Source organism: Lycorma delicatula, chromosome 11 (genome assembly GCF_047948215.1).
Source record: "Lycorma delicatula isolate Av1 chromosome 11, ASM4794821v1, whole genome shotgun sequence".
Classification (NCBI taxonomy): domain Eukaryota; kingdom Metazoa; phylum Arthropoda; class Insecta; order Hemiptera; family Fulgoridae; genus Lycorma; species Lycorma delicatula.
In genome coordinates, this window is record NC_134465.1 from 82,449,360 (window position 1) to 82,468,366 (window position 19,007).

At 30.5% G+C, this 19,007-nt stretch overlaps 1 protein-coding gene across 1 annotated transcript in view; it reads left to right on the forward strand.

Annotated features, from left to right (window-relative positions):
* Window positions 1-19,007, forward strand: part of LOC142331984 (uncharacterized) — a 42,918-nt gene that overhangs the window by 16,008 nt on the left and 7,903 nt on the right. Inside the window, exons 6-8 of the mRNA XM_075378035.1 lie at window positions 6,001-6,371; window positions 9,923-10,105; window positions 11,926-12,134. Of these exons, the coding sequence (XP_075234150.1) occupies window positions 6,001-6,371; window positions 9,923-10,105; window positions 11,926-12,134 (763 nt within the window). The remainder of the gene's footprint in view (window positions 1-6,000; window positions 6,372-9,922; window positions 10,106-11,925; window positions 12,135-19,007) is intronic.

Genomic DNA, 19,007 nt, shown 5'->3' on the forward strand with positions numbered 1-19,007 from the left:
AGTGTATAAAATAATTTCTGTATATTTTTTCACTCTTTCAGTTTATTATTTTTTAATTTATTTAATTATAGTTGTTGATATTATAATTACATAGGTTGTTATATAAGTAATTGATTATATCCCTACTTCAGTTTATTTTCCATTGAACTTTTGTTAGTAGAATAAAAAGGTAAATGTATTAGCTTTTTTATCAATTTAAAAACAACCAGTATAACCTTAGAAGAGTTTTTATTTGCTATATATCAGTCAAGAATTTAATGGAGAGTTATTTTTATTGTTAAGGTTACTTATTTTTATTTAAGAGGTTGCATGAAAGGAGTTCTTATTTTTAAAAAAAATGTTTCCAGGGCATCTGTGTTGATTATTATAATTCAAAAACTTATAGTTTATATATTTAAATTATTTAAATATATATAAATATAATATATTTAAATATAATTTAAGTATATTTAAATTATTCTTGTACTTAATGAAGTAAAATTATACTTTATAACAGTAATAGTTTAGAAAGTAGGAAAATAAATAAATAGTGAGACTTACTCAAGATGAGACTTACATGAATTTAAATTTTTTTAATTAATTGAATTTAATTTAGCTTATTAAAATATTGTCTGTAATATGTCTCCAGCCACTATTTTGTTTTTGATATCAGATGATTTAAATTAACAGCAGATTGTAACATGGTGGCCGTGAATAAGCTGTAAGTAAATTAAATTTTCAGAACAAGACTTGGCTTCCAGAATCAGTAAATCTGCACTAGATGTCCAGTGACCTGTGGAATGTCATATGAATTGATCGATGTAATTTATTTTCTATGTAATAAAATTTCTGCTGCTCATAATATGTAATTTCTGGATAACTTGTTAGTTGATTAATTCTCTTAGGATAATCAAATTTTTTCTCATTTCCAACAAACATAATTTGATTTTCTGCACAATAAAATTAAACTATATTCTTTTTCTTAAAATTATTTTAATAATGAGTTAAACTTACTATTATTAAATATTTATTTTACCTTTATACCTATGTATATTATTCTGGGAAATATAATATCTCTTTTAAAACTTTCAGTGATGTAATGAGTACTTTAAATGATTTATAAGATAAAGAAAAAAGTTATAATAATATCTACTTGTGCCCAGTTAGATACTTTGGGTTTAAAAAGGGTTTATTATGCTTCCATTGTTTTTTTTTAAATATATGAATCATTGTAAAAGTTAAAAAAAATCTAAATTAAAACTTGATTTTAACTTACAGAACCACCAATTTTAGGATGAGTTTCTAATTAATACAATTTTTTTTTCTAGACTGAAGTCTGTGTTATCGTTTAATATGTATAAAATACACGTTCAGACAATTTTTACTGTCTTAAAAATTGGTATTTTTTTATAATGATTTTATTTGTTTATTTTATTTACATATTTTTTTACTACAATTTCTTAGTATTTTAAAAAATTAATTTTGTAATTTGTAACTGTTGTTTTTATCAAGATATTACAATGGTGTTTCCTTTGATCCATCCAGGCAAATTCTAGAGTAGCATTCTTCCCATTCCTGTTGTCATCGGTGAATAAAATATTACTTATTTTTAATATTACAAAAAATAATTTTATCATCTGAATCTACTTCAAGTGTAGTGAAAGGAATCAGCAGATGTGATGTTTTCTGTCCAATTATACCAGACAGTTGTGATTAAAATAAAAATAATTAAAAGCAATCACTGCTGACAGACATTACAGTTCAGAAAATAACCGAACATTTTTAATTACATGTCAATGGAGGTATTTATTGATGTGCGGTTGGCAGCATTGTGTTCTGCAAAACCTTCTCTGTAATCACATATTCTTGGATTGTTGATATCTCATTTAGTTTTCGTGTTGTTGTTATTCGAGTGCAATGTGTTTAAGTGTTGGTAACAATTTTTGTAATGATTTTCAGGGGCAACAGTATAATGTAAAATTTTTCGTGAAACTGGAGAAGATTTTCACAGAAACAAGTTTATGAAAATGATGCTGTAGGTTGTATGCAATGTTACAAATAGTTTTCATGATTTAAAAGTAGTAGTCAGTCAATTGAAGATGGCCATCTACCAGGAAGGCCTTCGACTTCAACTGATGACACCCATGTTCAGAAAATCAACGATCTGGTATATGCAAATCGCTGATTCACTGTCAGAGAATTAACATCTCAATTAGATCATGACATGACATTTTGACTGAAAAATTGAACATGCATCGAGTTCCAGCAAAGTTTGTTCCTCGTTTGATGACCGAACAGCTGAAAGAACATCGAGTAGACGTTTATTGGCAACTTCTTGAACAAGCCACTAATGGTGAAACATTTACACAAAGGATCATAACGGTAGATGAAAGCTGGGTTTAGGATATGGCTATGACATCAAGAAAAATGTTTGATCATCACAATAGATTGGTAAAGGATCTCCATGCCCCAAGAAAGCATGTAAGTCTCAATCCAATGTCAAAGTGATGCTCAATGTTTATTTTTTGATTTTAATGGAATTGTGCATTTTGAATTTTTGCCTCAAGGTGAAATAGTGAACTGTGTGTACTGTCAAAGCATTTTACAATGGTTATGTGTAAAAATCCACAAAAGGAGACCAGAATTATGGCAAGGCAACTCATGGTTCCTTCACCACAACGATGTTCCTACACACTTAGCTCTGTCAATTAGTCAAATTTAGATTACTGTCCTTCCTCAGCCTTCCTACTCGCCAAACCTAGCTCCTTGTGATTTTTTCTTATTTTTGAAATTAAAATCAGTGATTAAAGGACGCCATTTTGAGGCTGTTTATGACATTAAAACAAATTCATCGCTGACCTTAAAGGCCATTTCAAATGAAGCTATCCTGGACTGCTTCACCAGTGGAAACACCACTGGGAAAAGTTGTGAGTAAGGGAGGGGAATACTTAAAATGGGACAAGGACCGGTAGTAATCTGTAAAATTAATAAAAAAGATTAAAAAAATAAAGTTTGGCTACTTTCTGAACAGACCTCGTAATTTTATGAAATTGCATTTATAAGCAAATAAGTATAATTATTTTGATATTTTTCATGTAAATAACTGTTATTTGTCATTGTCTATCATAGTTTTGGACTGCCATGTTATTTCTTAAGGATATCCATCTTTGTCCTTAATGTAGTTTGCCTTTAAGAGTTCTTTCTCATTCGAAGGATAATACAGTGCCCCAACTCCATCTGCCCTCACATGCCATTGTCACTTAGTAAGAGAAAATCTCTTATCCTAAGAGTCACTCAGCTGGCAGACTACAGTGTTAAAGATAAATAGTAATGAGGTTTCCAGATCCCTCTGCCTCAATTATGATGATAACGGTGTAACTTTTTTTGTATATACAAAATAAAAAATATTTTTATACATTTATTTCCTATTATAATTTTATTATTTTAGTGAAACTAACTTCTCGACTGAAACACAGCTGCAGTGGACGCATTTTGTACTTGTTTCGTTGTTACGATCTTGGCCTGGTGTTCTAAATTTTTGTCATCCTGAGAAAGATGGTTTAAGATCAATAGTTAATACTCTTTATTTAAATCAACGTGAAATTAGGGTAAGTTATTCTTTAATATTTTATAAGTTAATGAGTTAAGTTATTTAACTGAACTGTTGCTCTAAGAGATGTTAACCTTGCTTTGTAAATTGATCCTGCTGCTGGCTGCAGTTAATATTTAAATGTGCTTAAATTTTTTACAGGAAGGTTTTTCACTTTATCTTGTTGCATGTTGTTTTATCCCATGATTATTTCTTTAAACATTTACTGTCTGTTCGTTATGTAGAGTTTAGAATAAAAAAAACTTTCTTTATGTTTACTGTCTTGGTATCTGATATAAAATTAACTATTCTGCTACTGCTAAGATCTGATCTGTTGCAGATAGTGGAACTCTTGTTTTTCATATTGTAATTGGATTACATATTTTTAATTCAAAATTTGGATTAGTTAAATTAAATGTATTGTTTTCTTAAATGTATTGTTTGTAATGTTAAATTTTACTTGATCATTAGTTTTTTTTGCTGTTTCTTATTATTTGAATTAATAGATATGGTTTCGTTTCATATCATTAACCAAGATGGTAGGCATATTATTATTTTTCATATTTTAACAGTGTAATATAATCTGGCCCCTTGGAAGGGGGGATGTGTGGCAACCGGTAACGTCACAAGGTCTTTCCCTATGGGGTTGGGGTGTAATATAATCTCCACAAAATTTTCTGATGAATTGTGGATCTCTGTGAAAGTACTAAATGTAAGGAAAAAAACAAAGCAGTAAGTGAAAAAAATTAATCCTTATTGATAACTTTCTGATAAAATATGTCAAAGAAGAATTAAAGCAGATGAAATATGTTTCAAATAAGAAACATTTTTTAGAATGTTTAATATAGATTTCTTTTTATGTTAGATAAGAACTGGTAGAGGTAGACCAGGTTGGGTATAATAAATGCAGTTTGTGTATAATAAAATAGTACATGTCACATTATAACACTGCTATGCTGTAATATGTTTTATTATGAAATTTCTCATCATACTTATGTATAAATCTAAAGTTTTTTCCCAATCATGCAAAAACTTTCACTGATTTGAATGTTTTTTTATTATTATTTTTTTTTTTTTAGAAACAGACTAAAAAAAACTGATTTACATTAATCTTTAAAAAAATAAACACACACACACACACACACACAAATAAAAATCAATGTTTGTTTGTTTGTTTGTCCCATATGTGTTCATATACCATTCATCCAATTGTGATGAAACTTTGATGAGTTGTGTGCACACTTTTGAAGGTTTCTGAATTAATTTGGTGGCACTGGGGTTGAGATATTTAGAAAAATTGTATTTATGTATTTTGTATTATATATTATATATTATATATGTAATTGTATTATGTGTAATATGTATTACATGAAAAGAAAATTTTTTGCAAAAACTATACCCGCTACGTGGTGCCGGTGTAGAGATATTCACAAAACAAATACACAGACAGACTTTCTTTTTCTATATATATAAAAGGCAGTGTTCATATGTATGTCTACTATAGACTAAAAACTATTGGACTGATTTATGTGCAGGAAAAATGGATAAAGAGAAAATAAGAAAATAAAATAAAATAAATTCCCTTTCTCCTCAAAAAAGGAGAAAGGGAAATAGGGAACAAGAGAAACAGGGAAAAAGGGATAAAGTGAAAGGTTATTAGGGATAAAGGGATAAAGTTCTGTAATGTTTTATCAAACTTTCAATTGTGTTCATTTAATCTATGTATACACTCAGATCTAGCAATAGCGAAGCATTGCCAAATCTGCTTGTTTCATATAGATTAAAATTGTTGTAGATTAAAAAATAGTCAATAAAGAATGTTAGTAGTCATCCGCTAATATAAACCGACTCTCTTTGGCACATTTTTGCTTGTTTCAAGACTGCAATTTTTTTATTGTTTTGTTAATTTAGTTGCTTTATATAAAGCAAGTTATGACCGATTTCAATTGTAAGTTCAGTTTTAATAACTCTGCTTAATTGATGCCTACATAGAGTAATCCAGTCGGCTCAAATCAGGTATCAATTTGTTTAAATCTCTTTAAGAAGTCAAATTTTCAGATACTGACAAGGATAAGAGATCAGCCTACAATAGAATTTATTGATGCTGATTTGCTTGGTGGTAGGAATGGTGCTTTTTACTTTAAATTTAAAATTCAATTTGTCATAATTTTGGAATAAACTTTGTTTAAAGATTTTTGAGCAGTTCAAATAGAGAATTTTGATATGGTCAGCTCCACACCCAACTTGTTCTTTTTCTATCAGCGAAGATGAGCTGTGAATTTTTTAGATTGCTAATATTAATTGCCTTTGGATCAAGAAGCCATCGCTCTGCCATTAATTTATTTCTTTCCCTGTTTTTAATGTAAACACTTAATTAAAATTATTTTTGTTAAAACTGTTTACAATCATTTTTTGTATTTTTTTTTTAACAGGAGAATTGTTGCATTTAATTCACTTATTGCTTCCACCAGAGTGTTGCCATTTAACACCTGCACTTCCAAATCTTTTGTCATACGCAGTACGAGGCCGTCCAGCGACTTGTATAAATCGTCCAAACATACAGACTACTGAAAAACAATATACAGAATCACATTTTCAACGCTTTAAAAGAGATTCGATTCAACATGATCGACAAAAGAAAAAAGAAAGTATTTCTAGTATTTGCCGAACTGAGAGAGTACGTACTGTCAGTAGTCAGAGTTGTCGTTCAAGAACTGTATCGGATAGTTCTGGTGATTGTAGTCATATTGATCGTCCTGACTCTGAAACGATCTTACCTCCATCTGCAAATGGATTACAAAATGTGAGTTGAGATTTATTTAAATGAATTTCTTTTATAGAAAAAAAAACTTGAAAAATGGAATTTTAAATCTTATTATTATTATTATTAGTTATTCGACAGTAGAGTGCACCGTTCCATAACTTTTATTCTTTGTCTTACTCATAATTTAATGTACAGCTATCTATTTTATAAATATTTTAATCTTTGCTTTCTTTTATGTTTTAGCTATTTAAAATTGCTTATAGAATTGAATTTGACCATTAATATCGTAATGTTTGTCCGACTGATATTTTTCTTTGTTTTATAAGATTCTGTACAAAATTTTTTTTCTTCAGTTTGTTTTAAAGCATTTTCATGTTTTATAAAAAGTTACAAAATGTTTTCCTGTTCTTTGAAAACAGAATTTTGGATTGGGATTCTGCTTATTTCAATAGACAATATCTTAAAAGAAATAAAAAAAAAAAAAAAATCAACTTTCAAAAAGTGGACTTCCCAATAAAGTAGCAGTTTTGTTGTGCTGGAAATAATAATAACTGATATAATCCAAAGTTTTTATGAATTTAGAAATGAAGGATCTCCTTAAGTTTTTTTAAACAAATAATTTTTATACTTAAAATTTGTTGTAGTGGACCACAATTAAAGTGCTTAATTTAAAAATAAAAAAATAAATAAAATAATTAATTAAGAGCATAGTTTCTTTCAGGTAAATTTAATAACTAACATATACTGTTTTTGGAATTTTTAATTTTAATTCTTATTCGGTACAACATTACAGAACATCATTGTTATGTATCTCTAGAAAGAGTTCTAAAAGCAATTTCAAAGTGTCACCGACATTTAAATAGTTTAATATGATGAGTTTTTTGTACATGCAGACATTTTTTAAAGTTCTGAATTTTTATATCGATCCTAAGATACCTTTTTTCTATTAATTTTAAGGACTTCAAGAACAGCAAGTGTTCTTCGTGATGTGAGAGATGCTTTATCAGACATTGCTGAGAAACACAGCAAAGGGACTGTTGGAAATGGCACTGATAACAATCCTTATGTCCCTGAATTTGATACATAAACTGAGCCTCAAATATTCAATGTTCCAGAACTGTTACCTTTATCCCCAAATCCACCTCTGGAATATGATATCCTTAATGAACCAGATCCAGTTAATTTTGATCCACCGTATTCCAGTAGGGCTCAACAACATGCTCTAACAGCTGTTTCAGCATTGTCTCAACTTCATCGGTTGCTACATAAACGTCGAGCACCTGCTTCTATATTTCTTGATCATCTTATTACTTGTTTTTTTTTTTTTTTTTTTGTCTTCAGTCATTTGACTGGTTTGATGCAGCTCTCCAAGATTCCCTATCTAGTGCTAGTCGTTTCATTTCAGTATACCCTCTACATCCTACATCCCCAACAATTTGTTTTACATACTCCAAACGTGGCCTGCCTACACAATTTTTCCCTTCTACCTGTCCTTCTAATATTAAAGCGACTATTCCAGGATGCCTTAGTATGTGGCCTATAAGTCTGTCTCTTCTTTTTACTATATTTTTCCAAATGCTTCTTTCTTCATCTATTTGCCGCAATACCTCTTCATTTGTCACTTTATCCACCCATCTGATTTTTAACATTCTCCTATAGCACCACATTTCAAAAGCTTCTAATCTTTTCTTCTCAGATACTCCGATCGTCCAAGTTTCACTTCCATATAAAGCGACACTCCAACATACACTTTCAAAAATCTTTTCCTGACATTTAAATTAATTTTTGATGTAAACAAATTATATTTCTTACTGAAGGCTCGTTTAGCTTGTGCTATTCGGCATTTTATATCGCTCCTGCTTCGTCCATCTTTAGTAATTTTACTTCCCAAATAACAAAATTCTTCTACCTCCATAATCTTTTCTCCTCCTATTTTCACATTCAGCGGTCCGTCTTTGTTATTTCTACTACATTTCATTACTTTTGTTTTGTTCTTGTTTATTTTCATGCGATAGTTCTTGCGTAGGTCTTCATCTATGCTGTTCATTGTTTCTTCTAAATCCTTTTTACTCTCGGCTAGAATTACTATATCATCAGCAAATCGTAGCATCTTTATCTTTTCACCTTGTACTGTTACTCCGAATCTAAATTGTTCTTTAACATCATTAACTGCTAGTTCCATGTAAAGATTAAAAAGTAACGGAGATAGGGAACATCCTTGTCGGACTCCCTTTCTTATTAGGGCTTCTTTCTTATGTTCTTCAATTGTTATTGTTGCTGTTTGGTTCCTGTACATGTTAGCAATTGTTCTTCTATCTCTGTATTTGAACCCTAATTTTTTTAAAATTCTGAACATTTTATTCCAGTCTACGTTATCGAAAGCCTTTTCTAGGTCTATAAACGCCAAGTATGTCGGTTTGTTTTTCTTTAATCTTCCTTCTACTATTAATCTGAGGTCTAAAATTGCTTCCCTTGTCCCTATACTTTTCCTGAAACCAAATTGGTCTTCTCCTAACACTTCTTCCACTCTCCTCTCAATTCTTCTGTATAGAATTCTAGTTAAGATTTTTGATGCATGACTAGTTAAACTAATTGTTCTGTATTCTTCACATTTATCTGCCCCTGCTTTCTTTGGTATCATAACTATAACACTTTTTTTGAAGTCTGATGGAAATTCCCCATTTTCATAAATATTACACACCAGTTTGTATAATCTATCAATCACATCCTTACCTGCACTGCGCAGTAATTCTACAGGTATTCCGTCTATGCCAGGAGCCTTTCTGCCATTTAAATCTTTTAATGCTCTCTTAAATTCAGATCTCAGTATTGTTTCTCCCATTTCATCCTCCTCAACTTCCTCTTCTTCCTCTATAACACCATTTTCTAATTCATTTCCTCCGTATAACTCTTCAATATATTCCACCCATCTATCGACTTTACCTTTCGTATTATATATCGGTGTACCATCTTTGTTTAACACATTATTAGATTTTAATTTATGTACCCCAAAATTTTCCTTAACTTTCCTGTATGCTCCGTCTATTTTACCAATGTTCATTTCTCTTTCCACTTCTGAACACTTTTCTTTAATCCACTCTTCTTTCACCAGTTTGCACTTCCTGTTTATAGCATTTCTTAATTTCCGATAGTTCCTTTTACTTTCTTCATCACTAGCATTCTTATATTTTCTACTTTCATCCATCAGATTCATCTTATAAAATAAAAAAGAATGGACTAAACCCCTGTTAATGTTGTATCTTTTAGTATGTTTCTGTTTACATTGTTCATTCTAAAATTGTTTTGTATTATTTTTTTTTTTATTACTGATATTTAATAAGATGTGGTTTCATTATTTTGCAACTCCTTTGATGGTCAGTTGAGCAGTAATATAGTCTGAGCTTTTTTTTTGCTTAGTTTTTTTTAACATTGTTGTGATGTAAGATGTTTTCTATATAATTTTTCAAAAAGCCATTTGATTATTATTATTTTGGTATATTTTTATTTCATAACAAATTATTCTTGCATAATTAAAACAATCAAAAGTCGGGATATTCTTAAGTTATGAAACTGGCCTTTTTTATTTTCAGAGTAAAGCAGCTTGCCTTTATGAGTCAAGTCAACGGCAGTTCTTATGTAAATTGGTTCAATTTTTATTGCCAAAAAGTCGACAATTATCAAGGATTGATGTTGGAATCGATAGACGAGCTGTCAATATATATACATTAACTGGATTTGAACTCATTGACTGTTTACTACAAAGTCCAGAAGAGGTAGGTAATACATTTTAATGTTTATTTAAGAAATTAATTTACATGCGTTGTAGTTGATACTATTAAATTATTTTATAGCAATCACATGGTTACCTTTATTTTTTTAACACTGTAGATAAACACTACTGTGTTTTCATCTCCATTCTCTTTCATTTACAGCTGAACTGTTGAGTTTATAGTTTACACTTTGTTTTAGTTTATCTTTAAGTTTTAGTTTTTCTGTCACTTCTTCTTTTTACCTTCTGCTGCACATTTTTGTAATATTTTAATTAACCCTTCCTTTATCATAATAATTCCCCAGGCAGTTGGCTTGTCTAATATAAAATGTTTTGATGAAGCTTTTATTTTTGTTCAATAAAATTCCGCTTGTGAAAATGTGATGCACATGACCTAATATCGGATTCAGCAATGTGTATCAATTCTGTCTACCAAGCTTTGCTTGGAATTCTGCAACTGGTGGAATACAAATCAACAACTCTACAAGAATATTTTGTTTACCGACAAGGCAAATTTCATTCGAGATGACTTCAACAACTTATGCAATGAGCGTACATGGGCAGAAGTAATTCCTCATGTAACTGTGGAAAGCAATTTTCAGTACTGATGTAGTGTTAATGTACGGTACAGCTTTCTTCACAATCAACTGTTTGGACCATTCATATTACCTGGCTACTTAAATGCTTGAGGTATACTTGCACTTTCTTCAAAAAGAATTGCCGTAGCTGCTTGAAGATGTTTCTCTAGCGCTGAGACACAAAGTATACTAAAAGCTCGATGGCACACCTCCATACTTTTTCGTCACTTGTTAATTGGACTTACTTGTATAATCATTTCTCTGAGAAATGAATTGGCCATGGAGGTCCACGTCTTGTGAAGAATTAATTGTCTGCATTATAGTTTGGCTGAGGAACTTAAGGACAGCCCTGAAGAAATAAAAAGATAAACAGAAGCGTGCCAAGAAATTTGTTGAAAATGGCGGGCTCATTTTTGAACATTTATTATAAACTGGTATGTATAATCCACTTTGGTCTTGTGTACTATTTATAAATAATATTCAAATTTTTCTAACTTTTCTTTCTTTGTTTTATCCAACATATCTTATACCATTTTGTTCAAAATTAAATTCTTTACAAGTTTTGTTTAAATTTTTTATAAAATTTATTATATGTCAAACATAAAAAAACAGTGATTTTACCCTAATTTATTAGTTTTCACCCCTGATTTCTCAAAATCTATATTTTTTAAAAATTAAAATTAGTTGGCACATCAATAATTTGCTTAAAATACTTCAGTATTTCCATACATGTATGTAGAAATATGTACACATGTGTGTTTGTTAAAATATACACACAATGCAAAAGAAATTGTGTAAATAGTTTTACTTTTAACATGCAGTAGCTATTTTTAACAATCTTAATAAATGGCACTTACTTTTAATTAAAAGTATATATTTGTAATTACACATATAAGGTTACACAGTCACTGATACATTAAAAAACATTAGTCTCACCATCAATCTTGTGGTTATAGCCCAACATGACTGTAACGTGTGTAAGTTGGCATTTTATCTTGCCACTAGATATACAATGAAGTTCTATCTATTTTTAACTTGTGTATAGCCAGTGTTTGGCTGTGCCGTGTTAATTTAATTATTATATATACAATAATAAATAGATTTCTGTACTTCAAAAATAGAAATTCATTATTGTTACATATTCCAAATGTCTCATTTTAATACCTTATTCACTATTCAGATTTTGTAAAAGAAAGCTACATTATTATGTGATATTTTTTGTATTTTTATTTTCCCTGTTTTGCAGTCTGAATGTGAAAAATTATTGATAGATTTATTAACTGATATATCAAATGAAATTGGTTCTCTGCTGTCATCTAAATCTGCTCATGATTGTCTCTTCAGTCCGCAATATGTTTTAAACACATTACTTGGAGACTATTTTTTTTATATTGGTCATCTTAGTCGTACAACAGCTGGTTATAAAGTGCTTGAAAAAGTTGGTATTATGCAACAGTAAGTAATATATTTTTATTTTTTAAACTTTTATCTCTGTGCATATTTGAAGTTATAATTGTAAAAATATTTATAATGTTTTGCCATTATCAAACGACCTAATACCAGTTGCTTGTCAAAATATTTATCATAAAATTAAAAAAAAAAAATACTGCTTTGCATCATATTTTTTAAATATTTTGTTAGAAATAGAATTTAAATATTTTTTATCCCATTTGATTTTTACTTTATTATGCAAAGTAAAGGAAGTATTGTGTTCATGAAAAATTTCAGTTTTCAGATGTCAACAAAAATATACATTTTGACCATCTCTGAATCCATTTTGACTAGTTTTGGTCTGACGTCTGTATATACGTATGTATAGCATAATGCAAAAACGATTAGCTGTAGGATGTTAAAATTTTGGATTTAGGACTGTTGGAACATCTAGTTGTGCACCTCCCTTTTTGATTGCAATCAACTGAACCAAGAAAGAGTGTCCAAAAAAGCCCATGATCCAAAAAAAATTTGGATTTTGGACTGTTTCTTTACTGCAGTAATAAGCCCTCATTGAGAGATTTTCAACGTTATATCATAAGTGGTACTTATTTTCATTGGTTCTAGAGTTATAGCCAAATAAAATTTTAATTAATGAAATATTTGGATCAAGGGGAAGGCACATCGATTCGAGTCAGACTTCATTTCCCTTTTTTTAACTTTTTTTTTTTTTTTTAATTTAAATATATTGATTTATTAATAATTATTAACCTTTGATTGTAAAAAAAAAATTACAATAAATAATAATCCAATAATAACAATAAAAAAAAATGAAAAAATATCAGAAGTTATTAATAAAATAAAATTTTATGTACTTTTTATTTAAAAAAAAATGTATATGTATAATTTAGCAGGCGCACAAGGAAGTGCCCACATCAGATTTTTATAAATAAAGGCAATTTTTTAAGTCATCACTCATCTTTAATGTTTGCATTGGTTATTGGTAAATGTATTAAAGATTTTTACTTGATCACACAACCCATATTTCTATCGATCTTGAGCATATTCTTATTATTTATTAATAAGAACTCATGATCATACAACCAGACTGTCAGGATCGTGATACCACCAGCTGTGCTATTATCAACCTCTAATTATCATTAACGGTTGAATTTAAAATAGGTTTTTTAAAAGTGATAAATGTTGACTGTGTGGGAGTCTAAATATCAAGTCAAAATGTACTTAGGATATATCTACCATCATTTTGTGTCATATGAGTACAGTACTGATTAAACAGTACATTGTGTATTTATTGAGAACTTATAAAATTTGAGTTTTCGATGAAAACTATTTAAAATTAAGCACATTAACACATCAGATTAAAAATTTTTTTATGAAACAAAAATTATTGTAAAAGTAATCTTAATTTCTGAATTACATCCAAAAATTTAAAAAGAATTATCCTCTGTTGGTTTGAAAAGTACAAAACATAACATCAAATTTCATTTCTTATGACAGAAACTCAGTTCATGGAAATTATTTATACAGTGGAAAAGTGCTTTTGATGCAATATTATTTTAACAAATTATATTTAAATGAAAATGTTCCCTTTGAACTTCAAATATTCAAATTTTAACACTAATAATGTAACTTTAAAAACCAAAATACAATCAAACTTTTTTTGAATTTGATTTATAACTGGGTCATAATGATGAGAAATGTTAAATAATTATTTGTGGTTTGCTGTAAATAAATAATTATTAGCCTATTTTGTTATTGTCTGTATTTTCTAAAGTATTTGAAAAAATCTGGCAAAGTATTGTATGATTTTCCCGACCATTAGTAATACAAATTAAAAGAATTTTTTTTTTCCAGAAAAAACAAAATATATGTTTTTGAGAGGTGGGAAATAAATTTTATGAAAAGAATTTCTATAATATTCAAATATTGGTCAAGCTTAACAAATTTGCTTCAGTAAAGTTTTCTCTAAATCTAGCAGTCCTTTCAATAAAGGGTAAAATAAGAAAATAAAAATCTTTAAAAACATTTCTGCATTATAGCTCCAGGTCTATAATTTTAAAAGATTGTAGACAATTCTTGATAGAACCCACCTGGTGCAGATAACAGGAAAGCCACTAAAACTAAGTTTGTGAACAACATGGTCGCTTTCCTCTTCAGCGAGATCCGTTACAAATTGAATAGGATAGAAATCACAAGGGTTAAGAATTTAGGAGTAATTAGCTTCATAAAGAATATTCTGTCATTGAGAGACAGTCACAGAAAAGCGGTCAAAAATGTCAGCTGGGTATTTGGTAATAACATATTTCTAGAAAGTGTAGTCTCTGTATACCGCTGGAGATTTTCATAGGTTTTGCTGAAGATTACAAGCGAGTCATAACCAGAGTGAAACAGGAGTTGGTACTGATAAGAGCCAATAATGATGCGAATGCGGTAGTTTATACCGAAGCGAATCATGAAACTGAAATATCGATCACAAGAGTCTCATGGATAATTCCGTATGTAATGCTAGGATTAAGAGTGGCCATCATCTTGAACACACTGCTGGAATCGAACGAGAAACTGATGATCGGTTTCCACACTTGGGATACACATGAGTGGTCAGGTGCTACTCAAAGCGATACCAATACACGGACAGTGCAGACTACGTCACAAGAGAAGAAACTGAGATATGTAATACGGGATTTCCAGACAGGTAGGAAAAACCAAGTGACCAAAGAGAAATCAAAATTTGACTCTTGCAGTTTAAAAAACTTGAAAGTCACTCAATTCAGTTGACTATCTTTACAATGACTTAAAAGGCGACACTAGTAAGATGTACAGGATGTTAATAGATTTCCGGAGATCGTATTACAGCAGAGAAGAAAGTGAACCTGCATACAATTATGCAGATTCAGAAAGGATGTACCTCTGTACATGGCTGATTGCTCTCACAAAAACAAATCGCTGAAATTGGGTCCTATCGATTTAAAAGTCACCTTTGAGATCAATGGTGACTGATATAGATCAATGGTGACTGATATATAGATCACTATAACTGTGAATATTATAGCTTACTGTGTATTGATCTATAAAACGGTCTTGAAGTAAGCGCCTTTGACTGATGAGGTCCAGCCTATAAAATAGGATCAGATAGTGTCATGCCAGTATGACCTCTCATGCTTTACCTCGATGTAACGTAACTTGAATACTGTTATGTATAAATAATACATGTTGCATATTGTAGGAGTATAATAAGATGGATACAATTAGTGATCTAAAAGTGATAGACTTCTCTAGCAGTTCTGATGCAATCGTTAAGAAAAAAAGCAAGGTAAAACCACGTTTACGGACGAAAAAGTTTAGCTAAATGATTGTTGCTAATGTGATTGTAATGGCTGATCTAAAGTGAGATTTTGTGAGTCGTTTTGTTGCTATTGCTAAATTAAAGAAAGGTTTACTGACGAGAAATCTAATGAATTGATTGTCAATGAGCCGTACTTAATCTTAGCAAATGATAGCAGTAAGGACTCGACATGGACGTTCTCTATTAGCAACTAAAGAAGATTACTTCGATGGAGGACAGTTTGATGTATTTGTTCTGATTAACTATGCTAATACCTATACAGATGAGAAATAGCAGCGGTTTAAAACCATAGAAATGAAGTTGATATATAAAGATACCATCTACAGATCACACAATCTGTGAATTATTACTATATTTCTGTACTATTAATTGCTTAAGTAGACAGTCAAGAGATAAAAAATATACAAGTATTTAACCTCCCTCATAATCATCAACTAGCATTTTATTTCGGTTTTCTATTTCGCTAATAAATTTAGGGCTTTTTTTATAAGTGGCTTCATCCTCTTTGCAGACTTCACAGCAAGACCACATGAAATTTTTACTTACCGTAACGCAGTGATGGCTATCCATTCTTCTCCTGTACACCTGGCAAAAGCTCTGACACATTTCTAACTGATTTGGGATAGGTAAACTAAAATAAATAAAACAGATATAGTTTAGTTATAAATATTTATTTATATTTATACAAACAAATATACATTACATACTATTCATTCACTCTGTAACAATTCGATATCATATCTTCCATTAATCTTTCCTGTATATACTAGTTTTACTTTTAACTCTGGTATTTCTTCCAGCTGGTAAACAGTAAATCAAGTCACATAATGGTTTGTCAAGATGCATTTGAATTCATTTTGGTTATTTGATAAGATTGCAACGAACATCCGTCCGTATCTAGTGTTAACTTTTTGTAACAGCATATTCCTCTTTCAATTCCAATTTGCTTAGCTTTAATGTTTGTCTACAAGACTGTTTGGCATTAAATAGCTGACAGATTTTTTTTGTGTTGGTCATTGTAATTAAGTCCAACTACCATCATCCTAAACTTGCTAGTTAATGATGCCAGCGCATAAAAGGTATTGCTGTTATAGGAGTGCGGATAAGCCTTGCCAGCTAACACTAAGCCAACCCACCGGGTTGGTCTAGTGGTTAATGCGTCTTCCCAAATCAGCTGATTTGGAAGTCGAGAGTTACAGCGTTCAAATCCTAGTAAAGCCAGATATTTTTACATGGATTTGAATACTAGATCGTGGATACCGGTGTTCTTTAGTGGTTGGGTTTCAATTAACGACACATCTCAGGAATGGTCGAACTGAGAATGTACAAGACTACACTTCATTTACACTCATACATATCATCCTCATTCATCCTCTGAAGAATTATCTAAATGGTAGTTACCGGAGGCTAAACAGGAAAAAAGAAAAGAAAAGAAAGAAAAGCCAACACTAAGCCGATACTGCTTGGCAACCACTACCAGTCTAATGTTGTGCAACTTGACCGGCTATACCAACAGACAGACACCCGTTTTCATACCTTATCTCACGAGGCCAGTAAAATACCCCATCTCTAGTCCCGGCTGCAGGCGAAAAATGCTCGACATCACATGACCTTGAGATGTCCTAACATCAGATCTAATAAAATATGAAATTTAGATCATTAAATTCTATGCTGAAATTGAACCTACATAAGAGAGATTGTGATCTAACACACACCTCTGATGTCACATAACCATGATATATCCTAACATCGGACCTTTGTAAGGTACAAGATTTAGATCTAGATCTAGGCAGATAAACTGTTTCAAGGCACCCCGCCTGTAGTGTCACATCTGAAGTGTCTGGGCCCCTGCTCCAGCATTGTGACCTTGAACTGGCCATGAAGATGCATCCCTATTCGACTGATGATTCTGTTATAAAGTTGGCTTTTGACCCTGTTCAATGCAACTACACAAGTCCAAAATGCAAGTCAAGCACACAGTGCAATTAACAAATCCATACCAAAAAAAAACTTATGAACGGTTCTGTGGAAAATTTGGCCTTTGTTCCCTTGGTGGGGTACAAGAAACCTAAAATATCAAATTAAAACATTTCATAATGTATGATCACACCATACATCATAGTGTTTGATGCAACTAACAAAGGCACTAAAGAAAACTAAACTCTTAGCCTTTGTTATGGTGTTTGGCGCAACTAACTAAACTTGTCCTAGGTCATGATGTTCGGTGCAACTAACAAGATGTTAAAGGTCCAAACTTGCCACAAAAACAGATGTGGCGAATGTGATTAATATTTTCAATGCTTTTGTGACTAAATTTCCATACTTCTACAAGCAAGCTAAAACGAATCTAAATCTTCAGATGCAAATTTAGTTGTAATGTTTTATCAGCAGACATTTTGATGAGTTGGTTGTGAATCTCAACTGGTAACTTAGCAGCTGCAACAACGTTTTCATTAAATGGATTCAGTACCCATCACTTTGAGAAATCTTTTTTATCTTGCAGGAAGTACTCCTACTTCCAAAGCTCATGCAAATGCAAATTCATGCTATCTAAATTGCGGTGAATAATAATGTCTTCTTCATTTAAATTTTTCTCAATGTAATCAGAAGTGATTGGAAATATAACAGAATTTTTGCTCTGAAGGCAAATAATCCAGATATGAAGCTTCTTAATGAAAGCATGAACTTTGTCTGTCATTAATAAAATATGTTTATCACATCCTTATAAATTCACATTTAAGTTCTTAAAATGCGAAAATACATCAGCTAAATAAGCTAACAGCAATATTTACTCATTATTCTGTAAAAACATTGAGAATGGTGTTTATTTATCCTGGAAAAATATTATTCATTTATCTCGCGATTCCAGTAATTGGGTTAACACTTTTTCCATTATAAATACCCGACTTCTGTATAGAAATGAAGAGATTTTTTCTTCTTAGTAGTTATGATATCGAGGAGCTGCCTACAGTTATTTGCACCAAGTTGTCATCATTATTAATTATTTATTACGCCTACATATATTCATGTATGAAGTATAATGTCATCTCTTGAGGCTCCCTCAAAAAGTAAGAATGAGTTTTTAAAATAAAAAAATTTGTTGTCGATCATTATTCGGCACTCATAAGGATGAATTGTGTAGTCCTATATTCAGAAAATTTAATATGTTACTTATACTTGCATCTATATTTATGAATATACAATCTTTGGTAAAAAGAATGATCAGTTATTTTTATGAAATAAGATTCTCCATCTTTACCAAACCAGACAATGGAACTGTGTTTTTATAATTTAAAACAATACTTGTTCAGCTTGCAAGAAAGAGTCTTATTTTGCTTCCATACCATTTTTAATAAATCGCTGAACTATTTCAAAAGTCTTCTCACCAATTATTTAAAGTAAATTAAAAACATTTTTATGAAAACATTACTCTATAACGTATTTAAAAATGTGCTTTGACATTTTGAGTGGCTACTGAATTGTGAATTATTTTATAGTAATTTTTAAATTTAATGTATTTATCTTAACATTAA